Consider the following 18,108-nt stretch of genomic DNA (forward strand, 5'->3'; position numbering starts at 1 on the left):
AATGTTCAAAAAGGTTGATGCTTGTTTGTTTTTTGGGGGGTGGGCATCAAGCATGCCTTGAGTTAGGTGTGTGAAGAATTCCAAGTTTCTTTCCTCTGTGTTAGTTTCGGATTTCAGAGATGCTTTCTCTATTTGGTGGAAAATTATTGACTAGAATCTTGGAGTTTATACCTCACTGTCTCAAAAAACCTCAGTGGAAAGCGATCTCCTCTTCAAGAGCCATTCTGCAAGCAGTCCTGGAACTGAGTCTAATTGTCTCTGGTTGGTTTGTCTTCATCCCCATGTTTGTCTAGTCAAGGTGGCTATGCCCTACGAGCCTCTTATGGCAAGACCTGAATTATGTGCTCTCACCTAATACCAGAGGTGTGGTCAGCCCAACTGAAATGAGATGGGGAGGATTGGGTTTTCTAAGGAAAATAAAAATGCAGGTTAAAAAAAAAAAAAAGCGAACACATGTCCTCTGCAGATTTAGAATCCAGGACATTAATTCTTGTAACCATCTTCAAAATGGAACAATATAACTTTTAAAGCCCAGTACTGTACCCTGAATCTTATAACCTTCTCCTTAATTGAATGGTTTATCAGACTTACAACTCCAAACACAATTGAGAAAGAAGAAAAAAAGAAAAGAGAGAAGGAAAGAAAGAAAGAAGAGAGAGAAAGAAAGAAAGAGAGAAAGAAACAAAAAGAGAAAGAAAATTCTAGAGGAGTTTCTTAGTGAGATTTTCTTGTCTCTTTTAAGTCTCATGTCTCTTGCGTTTCTTGCCTTTTGCTATCATTCTGGTGTGATTGTAGCTCTGCAGAGCAATAAGTTCTCAACATATGTTCACAATTCATGGTTTTTCACAATGGTTCTACTACTAATTTTTTTTGTCTTATATGCCATTCATGTTCAATTCTCTAGACTTCCATTTTGATGTGTGTCTAAAGCCTATATAAAAATACTATAATAAGAAATATTTAAGGTTTCCTACAGTTGGTATTTTAACTAAAGTAGCACATGATTAGAGCCTACTGGGAATTCTAATTAATTGAATTTTTAAGAGGCAGACCCTGAAAGTATAATTTTTTGCAAGTGATTTATTAGATGAGTTTTTAGAAAGAACCCAAAGGAAAAGAGGGAAGTGGGGCAGGGAAGAGATAGTAGCCAAGCTCAGTATACTGTCAAGCAAAGTTCCACAGAAGGTAAATTTGATTCAATCCTACAGCTCTGGAGAGAATACAGGTCACACCTAGAGTTGTCTCACAACTAGGAGCAAGGGAGCTGGAGAAGTTATACCCTAGAAGCCAGTCATTTATTGGTTAATGGCTGCTCCTGGGGGTATGTAAATTCATAGGTACTTTCAGTTCTCTCTTTGTGAAGATTAATTAGCTATAACAGCTTGAGGACAGTGTCCAAAAAGAGATAACATGTACTGGCTCTTAAGGATACAAAGTACATAGGAATCTGGGGCGGAAGAGGGATTAGAAGGGATGTGAGTCCAGCACTGACATTTTCTGCTACATTACTCCTCTAAGAAAAGTGTATCTAAATAGGATACTCCATTTCTTGTATCAAAGGGAAAAAATGCTTGTCCAGTAAGACTTCAATGTTGTCACTGAGTTATTTTTCTTTGGACAAGGTGGAATTCTCTTTACACCCACACAATTGGGCCACTTAAAATGGAGTTCCACTTTTGTAAAGTAACAAATACCTAGGCTGCAAGGGAATGATCTAATTAGGTCTGTGCAAAAGTAATCCTACTTTTGCCATGACTTTTAATGGCAAAAACCGCGATTACTTTTGCACCAACCTAATACAACAGCTGTGAAGTCAGTATTCCTTTGAATTATACTCATAGCTTCTACTTCAAGAAAACCTGAAAATGAATCCCAGCTCTGCCTCTTTAGCTTTAGAAAAGTAAGTGAAATTATATGTACGTATTGTACAGATACACAGTACTTGGTACTCTGTATTGTACAGGTACTGTGAGTCTGCATAATATATGCATATAAGGTAGCTATTTGTTGTAATATTATTACAATTATCGTAATTGTCAAAATGTTCAGTTACTTAGGTATTTAGTTATGTTAAAAAATGACTTCTGTCTTCACAATCAATATAAATAACTAAGAGCAGTGGGAAAAATACACAATTTTTACTTATATTTTGTCTGAATGTTTTAGATTAAAAGCTTTTTCAGTTGGATACTTTGCATGTATTTGTTATAAATCTCAGAGATTTGCTGTCATAAAAAGATAAAGGATCATGAATTCAGACAAATATTAGAGCTCTATTTTTTCTTTGTAAAACAATTTTCTCAGAAAATTTTTATTACACTGGTAATGCACACTCATTGCAGGAAAATAATGAAAACCAGAAATAAACAGCAGAAAATAAAATAAAATAAAATAAAAGACATTTATATCACAACTACCCATAGATAAAAACTTCACATGCAATACATACAACATATGCATTTTTAATTGAATAATACCTCATATCCTATAAAATTAACTAGACATTGTGAATATCTATGTGAATAAAGTTCCTTCTAGAAATTCATTCTTATTGGTTAGTATGCCATAAAATGAATGAAAAAGAACATCAGTTATCTGAGGTTAATTGTTGCCAAGAATACACCAATTTACTGAAATGTCAACTTAAATTTGTGGCAAGTGGCAAGGCTTTTTAAAAGGAGAAAAACTTAGTATATGATAATAATTATTTTGTACTTAAGGCAATTCAAAATTCAAGTTTTCACTGTAATTGTATGTTAATTCTTAGAATAATAGATGAATCAAACATTGATTTAGGGCACATTTTCTGACAAATATGTTTGAGTGCATATGATTTTTATCCTTGTGCTTTATCCTTGATGTACACAGGAGGATAATAATTTTTTCCAATAAAAATGTCTAAGGCTTCATAAGTTTTCTTGCTTGAAGCTTCTACTGAGACATCCCAACTTTTTGCAGTTGTTTACTGCTCAAACTCTCCAAATCTTTATTTGCCAAGCACTCTGCATGTAATTGGATGAGCCTCCCACATTCCTTCTGCTGACTTGAAGAAATTCTGCCTCTTCTTCAAGGTTTACCAATTGACTTTGCAAAATGACTTACTACCATTATTATTATTAATTTGAAATATAATTAGAATAGAATTATTTAAATCATCTAAAAATCTATAAGGGAATGAAGAATGACTTTACAAGAGGAAAGGAGAGATATTAATGTGAACAGACTGGGGATTCATTTTACAAATCATTAGTTTAGTAGTGAATATTTTCCTTCTGGAACTTTGCTTGCAGCCTGCCCATTCTTATTTTATGCCTTCTAAACCGTTAATTTCTAAATTCATCCCTTATTGTTAAACACTTAGTTTCACTTATTATAACATGTGTTTTTGCTCCTTTGAAAGATACCCATATTAGACTAAAAATAATAGATATGAGAAAGTAGACGAAATTAATATTAATAAAGTAACTTTATTTACAAGTTCTTTATAACAGGAGACAGGGTGCGATGTACATCCATCTTTGTTTTACTTTCTTTAAAATAGTATATAAATGAGTACTTTTTTTGAGGATCATAGAGCCTATTTACCAGTTCATATGGGTCTGTTTTATAGTGCTGTTTTCCCTGGGTAATTTACCTCACCCATCACATGTCTTCAGTTACCTATTAGTACCAGTTTAGATCTGGAATACTTTATATTTTTGCCTTAGAAACTATAAATATATATATAAAGCCTGCCTAGTCTTAAATGTCATGTTCTCACAAAGAATTTCCTCGACCACTATAATAAATTGACATAATCTTGTTACTATCTCTGCACTCTATTTCTTTTGTTTCGGTTATTGCAGTTTGCAAGTGTACTTGTTTTTATTATTTGTTTACGGTATGTTTTCCCACCAGTCTGTAAGCAACATAAGGGCAGAGGAAATGTCTATTTTATTCACCAGTATTTTCCCTGAACATAGCACAGTGACTTGCATACGGCAGGCACTTAATAAAGTGTTAAATAAATGACTGATTGAGTGAATGGCGAATGATTGCACGATCTGAAAACTAGTCATAATACAACAGATTGATAGAATATTTTTCTTGAGAGTTATTTGTAAGGATGCTCTTCTTTTATTTTGCTGTCATAAAGATTAAACCGTCTTCTATTCTAATGAGGTGTAACTGTTTAGTCCAGTCCCCGATATTAGTTGGAGAAGGTTGGACGGGAGCCCGTTGCCAGGGAAAGTCAAGTACAGCAAATCCCAAGCTATCCTTGAAATCCCGAACTTCCAACAAGAAGATGAAGGCTTTTATGAGTGCATTGCAAGCAACCTTCGAGGAAGAAACCTTGCAAAGGGTCAACTCATTTTTTATGGTGAGCTAATTGGATTTCAAATGTATATAAAATATTTGGTAATGCCCTTCATAATAAATTGTGGAAGTCATTAGCATGTTGTGAAAAAGTGTCATGGGAGAAATAAGGAAGGCATATTTCCAGGTTTAGATGCTTAATACAATGATTAGCAGATGGGAATGACCACCTTTAAAATACGGTTTTAATTTTAGCATGGTCTATGAATGCTATTGTTTATTATAATTGTCTTCAAAATATCAGCAGTGTCATGTTAAAGCCATAAAAATTTATAATAAAAGGAAGCATGAACTCCATATATTTCCCATTAAACGTTCTGCAGCAGATTATAGCAATGTTGATTCTAATTCTAAGTAGAATTAATAAATGAAAAAAATTGATAGGAAAAATATAATACTGCATGGTGGTTTATAATATTTGTTCCTAGTTTTCATATTTTGTCTACTCATAAGTAGGTAATATAAAAAGAAGGCAATTACATTATTTAAAATTATGTTTGTCTCAGTTACAAAAATCTCTCATAAACTTAAGAGAGACGATGAATGCATATATTATCTAAAAGCTGTCTTTGTGTCTTCTTTAATCCAGGATTGAAATTTTCTCTTACTTAACATTAAGTAAACAATACAATATATCTCAGAATTCGCAAAATGCTGTATACTATTAAAAGATCCTTAACTTCTTTGATAAAGTTAATGTGTCTGTATTAGATAATTTTTAAAAAGTATTGATATATGGCCAAAATACTTTCCTATGTGACATGTTTATAATCAATGATAAAGTAATTAGAGAAAATATGTGTGTGTGTGTGTGTATGTGTGTGTGTGTAATAACTAGAAAAATCCAGGACACTGTAATTATCCCATAGGAATGTTGATTGAGTGCCCGTGGGGAGAACATATTGTGTGTCTGTAATATTATTTTCCATTTTCTTTAGAATTTCCAACTTTAACCTGCAATGAATCCTACTATTTTATATATAGAATATAATTTCCTACTCATTATTCTCCTGCAGTTTTAGCAAAGCTAGCCAAGAAAAACAATATTTTTTTTCAGTAGTACCTACACTTTAAAGGAAAGTCTTTGGAATTTAGTATCCTTTGTAAATAAAATAGGATACAAATGGGAGTTTTAGTAGAATGAAGATATTGAATGCTTTGGCTAGTTTTAAAGAAATATTTTCCATTTTATATATAATAGACAAAGATATAATCAAGGGATGAACCAGAACACAAAGGTATCTGTAAACTGGAAATCAGTAATAAAGTACCTTTCTCTATACTGATATAGCAAATGTTAGCTTACATAGCAATTTTACAAACATTCACTTATAGAATTCTTAATCTTAAGAAGTAGAAATCTTAAGATTAATATTAAGAGGTAGAAACAATGTTCAGTGATACTATAGGCAAAAATATCTTAAGTTAGTTGTGCAGGACCTCACAGATAGTGATTGTCAGATTCAAGATCAGAACCTTGAAACGTCTTCTGAAACTGCCATAGCATTTCAACATGGTAGTCTAAGCTCATTGTACTATATCTCACCACAACCAAATTAGCCATTTAATTAGCCTGAAATGGTCCTTGTAGGGGAATAATGGATACTCAGTCAATAACATAATCATTATGTTTCTTAGTCACATATTAATTCACTTTCTGAAGTGCTTTCAAAAGAAAAGAGGATTACTGACTCAGTTACCTCAGAGTTGAATAATAACTGAGAAATTCAAGAAAAGAATCTCTCAGTCTGTTATATTGCTGTGTTTAAGTTATAATTCAGAACCAACTAATATTATATATCCATCTATATTGTAATTTTATAATCTCTAAAAGAAATCTCTAAAGTATTATTCATCATAGAAAATAGAACATGTTCAGAGGAGTTAAGTGGCTTTTCATAACCAGTCAATATGGCAGAAAAAAATCTAAAACTCAAACCTGTATGGTAGACCCAAAATCCTAAGCATCTTCTCCCATGAATTTCCTACCTAGTTTAAAATTTAAAACTTTGCTCTCCAGAATTTTAATCATCCAAAGAATGTTCACGTTGAATAAATAAATGTGTTCTATAGCCACAATTATTGCATTAAGCATAAAATCAGATATATCTGAAACCTTTGTAAGTTATGTGAAATTACATATGAGCATGCATTTATTTTCCCAGGTCAAACATATATTAGGACAATTTCTAACCAAATACCTATGAATTATATAATTTTGTTAATAATACCCAGAAACGTGATTCAATTTCATCAATAGATCTAGTTCTTCTAAGTTTTGCCTTGATTTGTCCCTCAAGGCTGCAGGAAGCATATTCTATAACTGGAAGTTGTCCTGATTCCTGCAAGAGGTAATCCTAGGCTTAGTTCCCACCACCCAGAGACATCATGATTTCTTTTACTTATTTGTAGTCTCATTGAAGGGTCTTCTGTCTTGGTGAAGGCAGGTTTTGCAGTAGAAAAACTCTAGAAGTCAGACAGACTTGCGTTTTATATTGTATACAATTTCGAATCCTCTTGGTCCTACTTCTTACTTCAGCCATTGCTACGGTGACCAGTTCAGCACTGTGTTTTGTAGATGTAACCTGAAAGAGTGTTGTCTCAGGTGCAAAACTACTAAGTACATCTTGTTTTCTGTTCTGGGTTTTCTTTGGCTCCTTCGCGAGCCTACTCAGCATTTAAGCATGCACAGTTTGGATGTGCCAGTAGTTTACACCTGCACTACCCTTAGATGACCATGGATGGGAACTAAATGATCCCCCTTCATTTCCCTGGGTAGACAGCTCATAGAGACTGCTTAGAAGTTGACATAAGATGGAGAAAAATGGATCATGTTGGTGTCAACTCAATAACTCAGCCTTGCATTGACCTTTTTTTCCTTCCCGGTGACTAGCTTTTTTTCCTGATGCTTTTCCCTTGGGCTAACATTCTCAAATGAACATGTGGAACTCAAGCCCTTTACTTAGGTTCTGCTTTTAGGGTTCAAATTTTGGCTTCCCTGTTTTCTACCATGTCATCTTGAACAGGTTACCTAACATCTCTGTGAGAATCCACTGAAAGATTGTAGAGGGAATTAAGTGCAATTACAAATATAAAGCATCTGGCTTGCCACAGCCTGAGAGTCCAAGGGAAGCATTATATACTTCTATATATCCAAGGACAGAACTAAATAAAGGAGAGGGATTAATTGGCACCTCCAGGCAGTTTCCAGTCAGTTTATGAAAGAGATATTCATGTGAAAACATTTAATTTCCAACCCGCCTGTTTCCATAAATGATGGTAAAAATAATACAATCTTACTTTCACATCAATTATGCCAGTTTCTTTTTGTCTCAGTACTATGAAGTACTTTCTCAAATGAAAGAAAATTTGGAAAACTCACACCCAGAATTAAAGTAAGATACTGAACCTGTATAAAACTCCAAATGTTCACCATTCCTTGTCAAGAGTTTTATCTAGGAAAAAAGAATACTGGATTATCTTTCTACCAAAATGCAAGGAAGCTCATGTTTGATTTATGCTTCTTCAAGGTATTGAGTTGTAATTGTGTCTGAAGTAGATACAGATTTATTACTTTTAGTTTAGAACAAATATAATCAGTGAACTTTCAGATTTATTACACAGGTTCAGATTTGATATACATTTTCTAACTCGACCTATGTTCTAATATTTAGCACGGATTTATTCCTTGGCCCTGTTCTACATTTTGCCCTTTTCCCACAGCTCCCAAGTTGTTATACAGGTGGAGCAAAATGACAGATGACAAACATTTAACTTGAGCCAAATGCCCAATGATATTTGCAACAGGATTTCTGTCAACCCACATTGAAGCTCCTGCATTTCCCCTCCCTCAAATCGTGTGTGTGCAATCCAACTGGACCCAGTTAGCCTTGTCCTTCTGATCTCTACAGCCCTTGTAATGTAGCCTAATGTCTTGGATAATTGCCTTACCAAACAGTGGCACTTGCCTTTTTGAAACAGCTCCTCCAGAATGGGAACAGAAAATCCAAAATACATACCTCTCTATCTATGACAACTTGCTCTGGGAATGTAAAGCTAGTGGAAAGCCAAACCCTTGGTACACATGGTTAAAAAATGGTGAGCGACTCAACCCAGAGGTAAGCAACTATGTTGATATTAAAAGTTTACCTACTCTACTAGGTAAATTTTGTTACTAACAGTACTAGTAACTAACAGAAACAGCTAATGTTAATGGAGTCTTTGGTATGTTCCAGGAAAGGATGCATACACTGATTTATTTAATCCTTAAATAAACTTACAAAGTAACCCATCTTTCAAAAGAGAAAAATAAGTGTAGACAAGTTAAAGAAAATTTGGAAAACTCACACCCAGAATTAAAGTAAGATACTGAACCTGTATAAAACTCCAAACGTTCACCATTCCTTGTCAAGAGTTTTATCTAGGAAAAAAGAATACTGGATTATCTTTCTACCAAAATGCAAGGAAGCTCATGTTTGATTTATGCTTCAAGGTATTGAGTTGTAATTGTGTCTGAAATAGATACAGATTTATTACTTTTAGTTTAGAACAAATATTATCAGTGAACTTTCAGATTTATTACACAGGTTCAGATTTGATATACATTTTCAAATAACTTTCACAAAATCACTGTTAGCCAGTAAGAGATTCACATTTAAATATCATCATCATCATCGCCGTCATCATCGACACAGATGACACTTACTGAACTCTCATATGAGCCAAGCCCTGTGTTAAATATTTTTCCGTGCATTATCTTATTGCACCCTCATGAAAACATTATAAGAGAGATACAAGTATTATTCCTTTATGTAAATGAAGAAAATGAGTTTCAAAGAGGTTAGGCTACTTGTTTAAGGTCACACAGCTGCTAGTAAATGTTAGAATTAGCATTTTAAACTTTTATTTTGGTCTGATATCAGGATCCAATCTCTTAGTCACTACCCAGTATTTTGCTTTTATGAACACTGACGACTGTCTTTAAACCCCTAGGAAAGTAAATAACTAAGGCAGTTATCCACATTTCTCAAGTTAAAGCATACTTTCTTCTACAATACCTAGAAAATGAAAGATTTGTTTTTTACCTATTAAATTATCCAGATAATTGTGTTAATTCTCCATTTTACTTTGCACATGTAGGCATAGCCAGAGACACAAAGAACATCTGTTGTTTGGAAGCTGAATATAATGCTGTTCTTTGTTTCAGCATCAGTGAAATTTTCTTCCTGCTTGCATGTAGCATTCTATTTCCTCCAGCCTATTTTCCTTTTCCCTAGAGGATGGTAATACATGCCTTGAAATATTTAGTCTTAAGTTATATTTGTACTATTAATTATGTCATTATGTGCACTCGAAATTTTATTTCTATACCCCAAATGGGGTTCTGTAACAGATTTTGGCTGTTTAGGCACACTTTATAGTAGTTTGTAGAAAGGAAGGATTTAGCTACTCCAACTCAAGACTCAATTAGAAAATTATCACATCATCACATTTCAAATGTTTCTGAAACTTGTGGAAAATGGAAAGCCAAGGCAATGTTCTAGTCATGATATACATGTCTAACATTATTGTTAACCGTGTTTTCCTGGAATAATTAGGATGGTGGAGTATTCCAAATTACTATGTATACCAAATAACAGAAAGTTAACATACATTTTATGCAAAGTATGTCAATTGTCAAAGAAATGAGATAACATAAAACACACTAGTAACCACTAAGATTATCCTAAACATATTTTCGTTTTTTAAACTTAAAAATGCTGCTCAGAATCTAGCAGTGTATTAATACACCAAATTATCAGATCTCATAGATATACACAAATGTTGTTTAATAACATATCCTGGTTAAGAGAATGCTATATTAACGTACTAGCATCTTTATATGCCTTTTCCTTTATTAGGAGAGAATTCAAATAGAAAATGGGACACTCATCATAACGATGCTGAATGTGTCAGATTCTGGTGTGTACCAATGTGCTGCAGAAAACAAATATCAGATAATTTATGCAAATGCTGAATTGAGAGTTTTAGGTAAGTCATTTATTTACAACCAACAAATTCAAAATGACATTTTAACAAGCTATAATTATACATAATCCCAACCCAATTTTTTTTGTAAATTAGAAATTGCTGTCCCATCAAATAATGGGAAATGTCTAAATTAGCTTTTTACAAAATTCAAGGTGGTGATTATTATTCTGCTTGGGCAATGCACTGGGGCTTCAGAAAAAAATCCACCATTGGGTGCATCCAAACCAGAGGAAGCTCTTCCAAAGCTGATTCTAGCATGAATTTTTGAGTATAACTCAAAGAATATCTTTAGGAATATTTTCAGCTGCAAATTAAAAAGTAATAAAAAAATCACAATTCACAGTGACTAAAAGAAACAGTAATTTATTTTATCTCTTAGCAAAAGGGGCATTGGCTGCCGGGCATGACACCTCAACTTGACAAAATCCTTTACACCTTCTCTTCAGGATCAAAGCCTCATGGTTACAAGATGGCTGCTCTAGTTACAGAAATCAAGTCTATGCTCAAGACAGAGGAAGAGTGAGGTTACAGAACTAATCACATTTATCTCTTTTATTAGAAAAGCAGAATTTCCCTTAGCTTCCATAGTAAACTTTTTATGTCATTAACTAGAGTTCTGTCACATGACCATCCAGACATCAAGAGGAGGTAGAAAAATAAGTCCCTATAGTGAAAAGTGCTGAGATTAAAGCAATTTGAGAATGATATTTTGGGAAGTCCAACCAGTGGTGTCTGCCACAATAAATGACGCATTGATAGTTTTCAACCCAAGGGTTTCTTAGTGGTAGGAAGAACAGAGGACATAAAAGAGAGGAAGGATCAAACAACAAGACACAAAGTTTTATGAGCTTATGGGTGATGAGCACTCATTCATTTGCTCATTCTTTCTATTGCTACTGTTTGATTGAACATTTATTATGTACTGAGCTGTATCAAGATGAAGTGATCTTTATCTTCACTCAACCTATAATTTCAAGGAGAAAAAAGTGTCAGATTTAAAATATGGCAATTCTTATGGCTAAGAATTGAGGAGTTGCTATCGTTGCACATGACAAGTTGAACATAACCTACACTGAGGACATTCCCTTTAATCTAAGATCAGAAGTAAAAACGTGCATCAGTAAGGTGAAGGGTAGAGAAGCAACATCTGAAAAGCCCAGAAGCAAGAGAGCATGGCATACCCGAAAGAACTTCAGTTCACTTGAGCTTTAGATTAGAAATGGAGACTGGACACATGGATTCCAACATTCATGAAGTTGGAAAGATTCGGATGCACCCTGATAGCCTAATAATTTCTCGTCCTTATGAACTGGCATTTGTTCAACATATATTTAGTGGGGAAAAAACCAACATAGTGATACAGCATTTCTGATTTATTTCAATAGTATTTTATTGCTAATAGCAATAAAATATTTCTGATTTATTTCAGTTGCTAACCACAACACAATACCACTGAAATAAATCAGATTGGTATATATACATATATAAATCACACATATATGTATATATGTGTATATATGTGTATATGTATATGTGTGTGTGTTTCTTCAACATCATATGTTCCATTGCTTATATACATATAAATCAGAAACATACATACATATATAATGTATGTATATACATGTATATATGTGTGTGTGTGTGTTTCTGATTTATCATATGTATGTATATGACATATATGATCATTGTTTTGGCTGGAATAGACTTTCCTGGTCAGAATTAAAATTCCTTCTTTGGCCTCTTTTGAAACCATCTTCATCCTCTTTGTTGTAAATGCTATTAGAAAAGTGACTTTGTCTAACTTGCCTCCTCTCTACCACTTGCTTTTATTATTGCAATGACCACCAACAAAACAAAAATAAGTTGCATTTATTGAGCCTATACTTTGCGCCAGGCACTATACTATAGTTCCCTGCAACTGTTACATCATTTAATCTCCACACTAACTTCCTGAGGTAATATCTTTTGTCATCTTCATTTTACAAAGAAAATATACACTCTAAAATGTTAAGTCAGTTTTTGGTCCGAGAACACCTTGAGCAAAGTAACTTGAAAAAAGGTTACAGCTATAAATATTAGATTCTGTCTAGCATAGCAAGTCACCCCTGGAGTCACTACATGTTAACTGAGTAATTAAACAATTTTGTTTTTGATTTTGTTTTTAGCCTCAGCTCCAGATTTCTCCAAAAGTCCAGTTAAAAAAAAGTCTTTTGTTCAAGTTGGTGGGGATATTGTTATCGGATGCAAACCAAATGCTTTTCCCAGGGCAGCTATCTCTTGGAAAAGAGGAACGGAGACCCTTAGACAAAGCAAAAGGTAAACAAATCTTTATTTTTAAAAATATTTTTAAGTGTTTGTAATATAACATCTTCCAAATTTTTAGGTTTTAGTAGGCCTTTCAAAATTTCCTCTTTTATGATAAAGTTTCATTGGCATACCTAGAGATGCCAGCATTCTTCTCATCATAGTAAAATTGTAAAAAACAAAAGGATCTTATAAAATAAAGACCTGTTTGTATAAGTTAGCTGCAATATTTTCAGTGCATGCACTTGTAATAGATTTTTAAAAATCTTTTAAGACCTTTTTCTACATTCAGTTTGAAGGCTTCCTCCTGAACCAGCCTGCTGAGAAATCAGTGCAAAGAACATTTCACAAAGGAGAGAGACACTCATTGGCACACACCTGGTGTTGTGGTTTTTAAATAGTCACACAGGTGTTCACCCCATGACAAAATGAATTCACCACATGAAGAAATGTAGAGAGGTTCCTGTAGAGAAAGAAGAGAGGTTTCCTACCATAATGGATACAGTTGAGAAACCCTAGGTCAGCACTGGCATGTTTTCTAGGAGACTTTGACAAAAGAAAACAAAACAACAACAACAAAAAAGACAGGTGTTTTTCTCTACTTGTAATATCTTTTATTCTATTGTGCCATAGAGCCTTGTATACACGAGGTGACTAGACCACAGATGTTGCTCTCTTTTAATGACTCACATGTGTTACTCTACAATCAGATATGCAATTAAATCCTAATGTGAACGAGCCATTGTGCTGAAGATATGAAAATAGTCCCTTTCGTTCAATGAGCTCTTCTTCAGCATCATATGTTCCATGACTTATATGCATACCAGGATGGGCAGGTAAAAGGCCAGGTGAAAGAAAGGACAACTAAAGTGTGTTAAAAAATGACAATTGTTACTCTTGGAAGAAATGACTGTGACGGACTAGAAAGTGAGTTCCCTACCTAAAAAGGATAGTCACAACTCCAAATTCTGTCAACTGGTTGTCTTGCGGGAAATGAGAACTAGGTTTGTAGAACTTCCAATGTTTCAGAGAAAGCTAGAAGTCTGCATTCTGGTATTGAATCTCCCATGCCAGAAAAAAGTAGCCATAGGATGAATGCAGGGACATCATTTTATCACTTCTAATCCCAAGATTTCATTTGTGGCCGAGGAAAAAAGAGGTTAAAACAAACAAAAGCAGGGGTCTCTGTGGTTTGTGTAGAGTCCCTTTGTGGTTATAACTGCTGCCTTGAAGATCCTTTCCATTTACACAATGAAGTGTACATCAGAGAGCCCCTTTCCAGGGCATACTTTCTTTCCTTATTCTCTGCATTTCTTTACATCCCTGGACTAAATCTTCTCCCAGGACAGGAATTATGTCACATTTATCTTTGTATGTCCTGTGCCTTGGCACAGAACCAAAACTTAATAAATATCTGTGGAATAAATGAATGAATCAAAAAGGGTGAACGTGTAAAGCGTTACCAGCTTTACAGAAAGGCTGTTCTTGGGGAAATCCCTCAAGACATAGGAACAGGTGCTTCAGAACTAAGGTGAAAGAAAAGGTGAAAGGAAACCTGTTGTCCTGACTCAGGTTGGGTCTCTTCTTCTGTGTGCATTGCCTAGGAGATTTGCTCCCAACAGATTTAGATGTGAATTCTTTTTAAATGTTTCCTCATGCGTTCCTAAAATCTAATCAAAGTTTGAATACACTGCTTTGGAACAGAAAAACATGAGATCCTGCAGTATCAAACACAGCAGCTTGTACTGAGGGTCTGGACAAATTGATTAACTGTGCCTCATTTAATAAAGTAACTCACCCAAGGAGCAGAATGATGGCATTTACCTTCCACAAGCTTTAAAGGTCCAAGCACGAAGTATGTGGGAACGAGAAAGAAAATTAGGAGGAGAATTTGAGTAAAGCTAAGATAATGAGAAAAAAAAAATAAGAAAAGAAAAAGCTAAGATAATAAGGAAAAAAAGCACGAGGGAAACTACTTTTTAAAACAACTCTTCAGGTTTTTGTTTTATTTTGTTTTGTCCCATAGAGAATAAATTTGGGGTCATTTTAGCCTCACCACAGTTGCTAATAGTCATATCAGCTCAGCATTGTCTCTCTGTGATTAAGGGAATGAACCCTGTGAGTTCTATTTATACATTATTCTTTCATTCTATCTTTTCATTGCTTTAGGGTTTCACTGCAGGTCTTAACAAAACAAAACATACCTACAAACAAGCAAATTATCTCCTTACTGTGCATTCTTAAAAGCTGAAAATAATTGAGCTCTAGCAGAATGTAGTAATTACAGTCACTACATCTCCATTCGGTAGAGATTACACTGAGCAGTAATTTTCAAAAGGTCACACAGTTAACTCCATGAGTCTATGTCCCTGCACACTTTCTAGCCCGTCCCTTCTTCTGTTGCCATCTGATCGACTGGCTTTATTAAGTGCATGGCTTCAAGCTGTTTGTTGAGAAATACAGCATCTATGCTTCTGTTTGTGTCGGACTATTGCCTTTTTTATAGTCTTATCATGGGACTTCCAAACAGATTGAGGTAAAAAATTAGAGTAGTGATAAGAAAGAGAGAAAGAAAGGAAGGAAAAAAGGAAGGAAGGAAAGGAAAGAAGGAAGGAAGGAAGAAAGGAAGGAAGGAAGGGGCGAGCAAGGAATGAAGGAGGGAGGGAAGGAAGGAAGGGAAAGAGGGGGAAAGAAAGAAAGGGAGAGAGGAAGCAGGAAGGGCAAGAAGGGTCACTGCTGTTTACTATAGATGTGGTGTGATATAGTAAAAAGATTTCAGCCCCCACCCTGTTGAGAGCATGACTTTGGCAAAGTCATTTGTCTTCTATAGAACTTCATATGTAAAATGAATTAGAGGTACTTCATTTTCCTAAAAAAGGAGAGAAAGTCAAATGGTTTCTTCAAGCCTGTTCAGGCCCAAGGTTGATTATTTCTTCTACATCTTTGGTCTGAACCATTACGTGGTAGCCAAATTCTTTTTTCCCTGATCAGAACCCCCTCTTCTTTTTCAAAAGAGTATTGACAGAACAGATCCTAAATCCTAGCAAAGTAGCTACATTTAGCTTTCAAATTGTCATGGCTTTAAGAAGACAATATTAACGAAAGCTTTGGAGAAGACAACATTAAAATAGCAGTTAAGTTCACAAAATATGTTTTCTTACATTTGATGCATAAAAAAGTTTATTTGATTGAGTATGTATGTGTGTATTTGTGTGGGTGGGGTGTGGGTAGATGGGTACTTAGGATTTGGCATCAGATTTCCAAAGCAAACGAAATTAAATATATTAGGAGCCAGGGACAGAGTATTGCACATAAAGGTTGACTGGGCGATTTATTTTTAGATTTGATTACAAATGCAAGGGTTATTGCATGTGTATATACACTGTTCAATGCTATATTTGAAAGGAGCACTAGAGATAATGTATCCCATTTTCCGAATTTACAGTGCCAGATCCTAAACTCAAACACAGAACGCTGAGCCCAGTACACATTTTTTAATGCCACACCAGACTGATTATTTCACTCAAATAGCAATATATACATAACTTCTACCATCTCATACCTCTGTTAAAACATGACACAGTTGTATATATATGAAGAATAAAAAAGTCAGATATAGGAAAAAAGTTCAAAATTTTACAATGATTCCAAGTAGAAATAGTTTCTAGTTCTTGACCTTGGAAATACCTATGTGAGGAAATGTACATTTTTAGTTTCTGTTATAAAACTTCTATATGGTACTGTCTACTTTGAAATTTCATTGTCACTAACTCTTGCAGCCAATAAAGTATAACTACCTAGAGATGGTTGAGAGGGCTCTAAAGAAACCTATTCAAAGTAATCAGACTGAATTGCTGACTTATAAAAAATGGTGGCAGTATATATATTTTGACAATTTCTTCTAGTCTTACATGAATTGAAACAGCTTCCATCACACAGCTAGTAAGTGAAGAAGCTTAGACTTGGTGCCAAGTCTTCCATCTCTGTATTCATGTCCTTTCCTCTCTATGGATAATGGAGAACACACTCGGCTCTTCAGTTTTTGAAAGGCTGTTGTCACATGATTCAACGTAATTTGATGTGTTGATAATTCAGAATAAGTAACATTTCTCAATACAGTGAATATGTTTCTTATTAGCCTATGTGCCATAATTGAAGTCTTGGCTGTTTTAAGAGTTCTGTTCCTAAAGCAAGGATCTGTATTTATAGCAGCCTGTCAGAGGAGAAAAGTGTTTCTCGAACCAAAAATAGGTAGATGGCATTACAGACTCTGAAGACTGCCTGGTTTCCTGCTGGGAATGAATGGTCATGCAACATCTGTCTCATTCTTTTTAGAGCCACCAGTGGTTTAGAAATAGCACTTATATTGAAGAGAAGCAAAAGGCATATTCCTGCAGGAGACCCAGGAAGCACTGGGAATTAGAAAACACGGGTTGTCGTCTCAGATCTATCACCGATAAGTGGCGTGACTTGAGTAGAAATGCTAGACTCTTCTTTTTTTTTTTTTGAGGCCACTGTTTCCTGGATTTATCTTAAGATGAAATAATATGAAAACAACTTTAGGAAATATTAAACACTATATTCATGTAGTGTCTGCTTGCACAGAGATTACATTTTAGAAATCAATAGAGAACCTTAGCCCAAGAGGTTGAAATTGAAAGTTCTATCTTAGTTATAACTTTGTATATGTTTTAATGATTTGCTTGGGTGACCAGGTGACTAAGCCAAACATGGCAATTGCTGTGAACTGTCAAAACAGCTAAAATGATTTGGTTGGATGGATTCAGAGTTTACAGAGAGCCCTATCAGCTAGGCTGTAAGCTCCATGAAGGCACCGAGCACCATTCTTTAATTCACCATTATAGGCCTAGCATCCACCACAAACCTGGAATATAGCAGACATTCAGTAAATATTTTCTGTGTTGCTAAATTAATAAAAGTTAAAATTTAATTTGTTTAACTAATTTTAGAGATTTTGCAGCTAAGCCAAAAATTTTAATAATTAATAGACCGATGGTATGATTATTCATTTATTAATTTCTTCATTCATTCTGCAAATATTTGCTGAACACCTATTATAACCTAACTGGGTGCTGGGAATAAAATGTTAAGCCAGATAGCCACATAACATATAACATTCTTCTTGCCCTTTCTTATGATAATGTTTTTCTTTAAAGTGTTTTGAAGTCAAAGATCTGGGTTAAAGTCCCAACTCTATTTCTCAGCTGATAACTTCTAGCAAGTCCTTTAACTTCACAGGTTCTCAGCTGGTTCATTTCAGAGAAAATGGTACTTTCTCTCTGATGAGGTTATATGAGACTCAGATTTTATGTCCGGAATGACAGGTGAGCTGTACACACACTGCTACATTGGATGTATTTGTTGCTGTCATCGTAACTTGTATGCATATCCCAGTTG

The 18,108-nt window shown here is 34.6% G+C and overlaps 1 protein-coding gene across 2 annotated transcripts in view; it reads left to right on the top strand.

Moving 5' to 3' along the window:
• Positions 1-18,108, top strand: part of CNTN6 (contactin 6) — a 322,134-nt gene that overhangs the window by 231,309 nt on the left and 72,717 nt on the right. For both annotated transcript variants that reach the window (XM_055381222.2, XM_055381221.2), the window contains exons 8-11: positions 4,176-4,360; positions 8,338-8,474; positions 10,257-10,386; positions 12,552-12,702. In XM_055381222.2, coding sequence (XP_055237197.1) covers positions 4,176-4,360; positions 8,338-8,474; positions 10,257-10,386; positions 12,552-12,702 — 603 coding nt within the window. The remainder of the gene's footprint in view (positions 1-4,175; positions 4,361-8,337; positions 8,475-10,256; positions 10,387-12,551; positions 12,703-18,108) is intronic.

Source organism: Gorilla gorilla, chromosome 2, assembly GCF_029281585.2.
Source record: "Gorilla gorilla gorilla isolate KB3781 chromosome 2, NHGRI_mGorGor1-v2.1_pri, whole genome shotgun sequence".
Classification (NCBI taxonomy): Eukaryota; Metazoa; Chordata; class Mammalia; order Primates; family Hominidae; genus Gorilla; species Gorilla gorilla.